The sequence below is a fragment of the Buceros rhinoceros genome, unplaced genomic scaffold, assembly GCF_000710305.1.
Source record: "Buceros rhinoceros silvestris isolate BGI_N320 unplaced genomic scaffold, ASM71030v1 scaffold16088, whole genome shotgun sequence".
NCBI classification, from domain to species: domain Eukaryota; kingdom Metazoa; phylum Chordata; class Aves; order Bucerotiformes; family Bucerotidae; genus Buceros; species Buceros rhinoceros.
In genome coordinates, this window is record NW_010427610.1 from 6,341 (window position 1) to 12,962 (window position 6,622).

Here is a 6,622-nt window from a genome sequence, read left to right on the forward strand (position 1 = left end):
TCACCGCTCCAAGATGAGGCTGGAAACCCGTCTTCCTCCCCGGGGAACATGCCAATGCTCTGAGGTGAGCCCTGTCCCGCCTCACATCGCTGAAAGACTGAGGTTGTTTGACCAAAAGAAAAACCCTAAAGCTTTTGTTCAGGACAGCGGCATCACTTCATCCTGATAGTACCAGACTTTATAATGTTGATGATAAATTAAAGATTTTCTTTGAAATTATAGTACAGAGGGAAAGGAGAAACAAGGTGCAGTAAAATATTTCACATGGAGAAACCTCGTGAGAAACCAGAAGAACATGTTTAGGCTTTTTCACCTCTGAGGATCCTGTCACTTCCCGGGACTGTTCCACGGCTGGCAAAGCCGCTTTTCAGGGGGAAAACCATACAAACTATCGTACTTCTCCGTGCAGAACACACCGGTGCTCGTGGGAGAAGCTCTGAGGCCACGGAGCACCCCATCTCACGCATACTGCTCCCACCTCCTCGAAAGATATTTGGGGAGACACCTTGCCCAACAGAAATGCCATTTCCACCTCCAGCCCAGTGATGCCCAGATTTTCCAGTCACCCCACACTCCCTGCCTGCTCTCAGCACCACTCTCAATAGTTACAGAATTATCTTTACCCTTTTGGGGGTGTCCAAGGGAGCAGCCCCCAAAGTGGCTTCTTAGACCGTGCAAATACAGAATCACAAAATCACAGAATCTTTTATGTTCAGCATCTCGAGTCCCCCCATTCCCCAGCACCGCCAGGTCCCCACTGCCCCCTGTCCCTCAGCAGCACCTGCACACGGCTGGGAAACCCCTCCAGGGATGGGGACTGCACCACTGCCCTGGGCAGCCTGGGACACGCCTGCACAACCCCAACGGGACAGAAATGGCTCCTCAGGGACAACCTCAGCCTCCCCTGGGACAACTGGAGGCCGGTTCCTCTCATCCTGTCCCTTGTTCCTGGGGAGCAGAGACCGACCCGCCCTCGCTGCACCCTCCTGTCAGGGAGTTGTCAGAGCCAGAAGGTCTCCCCAGAGCCTCCTCTGCTCCAGGCTCAACCCCCCCAGGTCCCTCAGTCTCTCCTCGGTGCATCGTGCTCCAGCCCCTGCCCCAGCTCCGCTGCCCTGCTCTGGACACGCTCCAGCCCCTCAGTGTCCTTCTGGCAGTGAGGCACAGCCCTTCCCATGGCCAAGGTCCAGCTTCTGCTAGGGTCCATGGTGGCTTACACAGCCTTAAAACCCCATCTAACACCCCCCCAGGTTTAACGCCCAGTAGCTGTGACACCAAGGGGAAATAATTAACGGGCAATTGAAGAAAAACAAGAATCCCAGTCGCTATATTCTTCCTGGGTTCCTGCAGCCGGGTAGCATCAAACGGGAAGCGCTGACTCCGTAAATATCACCACCGCTACAAATCCAGGTCTTTGGCAACATGTTGGGGCTTTTTCAACAAAGTGCTACTATAATTGGAATAAAAGTCCTTAAGTGAACATGATTTAATATCAGACACACCGAACACTCCGGTCAGAAATAAACCTCTTTTTTTTTTCCCTCCTTCTAGAGGCAAAATGTGATTTTTGTTTTCTTTCATTGTTGCAGCCTGTTTCCATGACGGTGTGTTAAACAACTTATTAATTTCTCAGCCAAAGCCCTACCGTTCAGATTTATGATGGCTGCTGTTTTATGAACTATCCGCCGCACAATAATATTTTGTAAATCCACATTCCACAAACATCACTGCGCTTGAAGTAAAGCTTCACACTCGGCTGGGCCGGGCGCTCAACAATACCCTCATTTTTAATCACTCACCTGTTTCTCATTTTAAGTTTATCACACTTGAAAAAATACTATAATTTCTAGAGTTGTAAAGAAACCTACAAACTTTGGTCTCAGAAATTTCATTTCCAAGGCATTAACTCATTTTGAAAGTCCCTTGGCTATTTAAGGTGTAGAGTTTCCATTAGCAGAATAAACTCCGTGGAGTATGGAGTGTAATGTTCTTATGGAAAACAGTCCCTTCCCCTAATTATTTAGTCTAGCAGGGAATGAAAATAATTAAGTCTCAAAATTCCCTTTAGATTGGAGGGGGTGGGTGGAACATGGCAGGAAAATGAGCTTTTTTTCCACCCAGCTACCGAAGGGAGCTGAGCTGTGGTGGGCTCCACCTGGAGCTGAAGGTGGGAGCGAAACATCTGAGAGAACTCGGGGGGTTCAGCCTGGAGCAGAGCAGGCTGCGGGGAGACCTGAGTGCAGCCTGTCAGTGCTGCAAGGGGCTGTCAGAGAGCTGGGGAGGGGCTGGTCAGCAGGGGCTGTGGGGACAGGACAAGGGGTGATGGGTTCAGCTGGGAGAGGGAGATTGAGAGCAGAGAGAAGGGAGAGATTGTTGGTGCTGAGGGTGGTGAGACCTTGGTCCAGGTTGCCCCCAGAGGTGGGAGCAGCCCCATCCCTGGCACCATCCCAGGGCAGGTTGGCCCTTGGGGCTCTGAGCCCCCTGCTCTGGGTGCAGATGTCCCTGCTCCCTGCAGGGGGTTGGACTGGGTGAGCTTGAGAGGTCCCTTCACACCGAACCAGCCTGTGATTCTGTGATTCTCCCATGGGAACATGCCTGGGCCTGTGCTGAGGGTGCAGGAGACTCACCAGCCCTGCCAGGAGCTTCAGCATGCAACAAGGGGATGCTTAAAATTAAACAAAGAAATGTCATTTTAGAAATTTAAAGGAAAATATCCTAAAACCGAGCAGGTGAGCCCTCCTGAGCAGAAGCAACGCTGGGGGAAAAGCAGCTGATGGAGCCACTGTGCCCAGAGCAGCCGCTAGCACCAGGAGGGTAAACCCAGCAGAACTGGGATGGGGCACAAATACCGGGGAAAAAACAGCAAATGGTCACTTCAGTTTCCTCATGCAGGCCAAGCACTAACAGCAAACAAGCAATACTGGAGGGGATGTGAACAGCAACAGGATCTGGTGACTGCTGTGAAAGCCCAGTGCAGGATCCACCCAGCAGCCGCCCGTGCACCCAGCCCTCGCCTGCCCACCTGGGGAAAAATCCGGGTGCCGCCGATGTCCCCGGTGTTTGGATACCACTCACCAAAGCCCAAAACGTGACCCACAACCCGGGATCCAGAGTGAAATGGGGCGTTGGGTTTCGGTCTGAGCCAAAATGAGCGTTTATAAATTGTTATTTTTATTTTACGGCCCCCAAAAACACACTGGACCCGTGAAAAACTTTGAAAGCAAAGCTAATGCCAGAGCAGAGGCACCGACACATAAACCCAGCGCTGGATCCCGATCTTTTCCTGCTGTAAACTAGCTGCTGAAGAGTGAAAGCAGAGTCTGTGCTCTGGTTAAAGCGAGGGAACACATGAATCGAGACCCTGTTCAACAAGATCTACAGCACCGTGTGCTCGGCGCAGCATCCGCGCTGCTGGCCAGTTATTTATGGGACCTGCCTGGATCCCTCTGTGTGCTCTGCCACCGTTACCCTGTAAGAACTAACAAAGATACAGATTTGCTTTTGGCTTTGCTTTAAATTCCTGAACATTTCGCTTCCTCACCTGTAACAGAACACAATAAACCCCCTGTTCACCACCCGGGGCAGCGCAGTGCTCTCCCAGCCACGTCCCACGCTTCGCTTTCATTTTGAAACGAGTTCCTGTGGTCAACTGCTAGAATTGAACGCCCCGGATGGCGGAGAGCGCAGAAGAGATGCCGTGGCCAAGCCGTGGAGGGCAAGACACGATAGACATATCCTTCATTTTTAATCTGTGACGGCATCTTGTTTTCAGCCTGCTCCTGGGGAGCACCAGGAGCAACGTTGACGGCACTGGGGGACACGTGGTAATAAACAGCTCTGGGATTATCAAATGTTTCTGTTGCTCCGAGAACTGCGAGAGCCGTTTATTGCCAGCAGCCGCCAGATGGTCATGGCTTCTGGCTGCTGGCACCAGGGGACACCTAATTCAAACTGGTGACTCGGTGTCTAAAGGTCCCCGGTTCTGTTACACCGCTTGGGCTCGGCCGTCACTCAAGGCTGACTTTCTTTCTTCTATTTTTTTTCTTTAATTAAAAAAAAATCAATGCAAAGGAACACCCTGCAAATGAATGCAGCTCCGTGAATTTACAGCACTGAGCCTCGGGGACACAAGCAGAGTTTGGAGAGACTCCATTGATAAACCCACCCAAGATGGAGCCGACACAGGTTCTCTGGTCACCTCCAGCTCAGCCTTGCAATCACCCCAACACCATCTCCCCGAGGAGCTCCCGAAGACCCAGTTTGTGTGGGATCCTGCTGGGTAAGCTCTGCCACTGGGCTGAACTTCTGCCCGCTGTGAGCTCCGGCATTCGTTAGCGCCTTAATGAGGCACCCACTGCCTTCACCACGTGCGTGGTCACTGCACTGAGCCTCTTCCCTGGCCTTCAGAAAGGCGCAACCTCCACGGGGGCTGAGCAGTCCCTGAAAGGGAGGTGGCAGGGAGCAGCGGGGAGGTCCAGCTCACTGTCACAACATGCTGACCGTATTTTGGCTGATAAATTCATGTGAGGTCAAATGAAGGTCCATAAAAATGAAGAAAGCATGGCCAAAATGGGAACACAACCCAGAGCAAAGAGGATTCCCGAGCTCCTCTCAACACCACCGAGCGAGACCAGCTGATCGCGCAGCACCAGCACGCTGCTCCTCGCATGGAAAGCCCACCCCAGCACCGCTACTCACAGCAAAAACCACTCTGTAAGTGCTATTAAAGCTCTATCTGTCCGTGGCACGGGCCGTGCTGGTCCAGCCCAGCAGGCCGGTTGTAGCAATAATTAACAGAGGTTCCCCAGAGCCCCCCTGGGCCGGAGCCAAGGGGTCGTTATTTGTGTGTAACAGATCTGCTGCTCCTGTAACCCAACAATCTGCGACACCACCCTGAGCTATAAACCACTGTTTATGGGAACGCTGGTGCGCTGGGAGGCTCTGGGCTGCGGGCGGGATGCGGGAGCACCCCCTGTCTTGCTCTGCGATTCTGCACCGATGGGTAAATGGGTTCTCAAATGAGACTGTGTGCAAAAAAACCCCCAAACCTGTTCTTACAGCGGACTGGGCTCCTGTGCTCGGAGGGGTTATGTTCCCATCAGGTGCCCGTGCGCTGCGGCAGGGCTGGGTCCTGCAGAACCCCAGAAAAGTGGGTATGGAAATACTCAAACGGGATGGTGGGTGCCTCACTGAGCGGTTGTGTCCCAGGCTGGGCGTCCACTCTCGGTTTCTGCAGGCTACTTACGGACACACCTCCAGCTCGGAGCATAAACCCCCTCGGGTTTACATATTTATACCACCTCAGGATGTGAAAACCACCCCCGAGGCAGCGCTGTGGCGAAAGGGGGAAGTTGTTGGAGTCTCAGCTGGCAGAGGGGTCTCTGCTCAGAAGGTCTGGGGGATGCACTGCGCTAAAGCTGGGAAAGACCGGCAGGGTTCGAGGGGAAGGTTGTGTCACGCTGGGCTGTGAGCCTCCATCCCTGTTTGCAGGGCATCCTAAGAGCCTCAAATGGAAAATACTAGCAAGAGCATAATATTACTTGAGTTGATCCAAAATCCCCTTAAAATGTTTTCTCAGCTAAAAATAACTTCATCAACAAAAGAGACGCTTTTATGAAAAATGCCCTTTTGTAGCAAACCTTGGGGTTTTCAGCTGTCCCTTTCGCTCGCTGATGTTTGCTTTGTCTCTTCACTGAAAACACAAACACTTCCAAGACAAGTGTCCACAAAAACAATCCCTTCTGCGGGCTGCTTTGTCTTTGAAATACCTCAGTAGGCCGGTGGAAATGGCGGTTTGGAGCTGAGCTCACAGAGTGATTGCGGCAAAAAATCTAAAGCCAACAGGCAGGAAACCGCTGCAGCAGCCACAATTTCTGGCCAAGAGAAGCAACACCGACTCCTCCACAGGGCCCAACCGAAGGGTCCTTGTGGCCCTACCCAGAAGGCATTAAGGAGCTGAGGGCACCAGTTCTTCACGGTGTCCTGACGTTAAACCCACCCTGTTTAATGACCACCGGGGTACCATCAGATACAAACACAACCCATTAACAGGAACCACGTGTGCCTGTCCAGGATGGGAACACCACGGAGCCTGGGCGCTTCCAGGTCCCCCAGCAGAATTCCAAGCTTACCGTGGAGGTGCTCTGCCTGCAAACGGGTTTGTGGCCATCAGGGACAAGGTCTCCTCTTCCTGGGCCAACAGCTTCCCAGCCAAGTGGATGATCCATTCATTCTGCTCATAGGTCTTGGGGAAAGAACAAGAAATACCAACGTGAGGCACGGCTGGGCTTGTCCCGTGGTGTTATGACATTAAAACCTCTGTGCTCTCTGGGGAGAGATTACAGCCAACTTGGGAGGCAAAGGAATTTGTGGTGTTGCAGGGAACAGATCCTGTGGGATCCAACACCTTGAGGTCCAGACCGAGACCCGCTGGCATCTGTGGGGAGCAGAAAGAGCTTCGCTGAGCTCGTCTCATCTGGAAATCAGTCCCGGGGGTATGGACGCGACTGAGGGGGTGCAAGTCACAAAGGCTTAATGAGATGTTCGTTAGCTGAGCTGGGACAGCCACGTGCACAATCCCAGCCTGCAAAGCAGCATCCCTCCATCCATGCCCTCTCCAGCTGAG

General features: G+C 52.7%; 1 protein-coding gene across 1 annotated transcript in view; it reads right to left on the reverse strand.

Annotated features, from left to right (window-relative positions):
* Positions 1–6,622, reverse strand: part of LMF1 (lipase maturation factor 1) — a gene marked incomplete at its 5' end in the record, with an annotated part of 62,653 nt that overhangs the window by 5,748 nt on the left and 50,283 nt on the right. Inside the window, one exon of the mRNA XM_010141973.1 lies at positions 6,129–6,241. Within this exon, the coding sequence (XP_010140275.1) occupies positions 6,129–6,241 (113 nt within the window). The remainder of the gene's footprint in view (positions 1–6,128; positions 6,242–6,622) is intronic.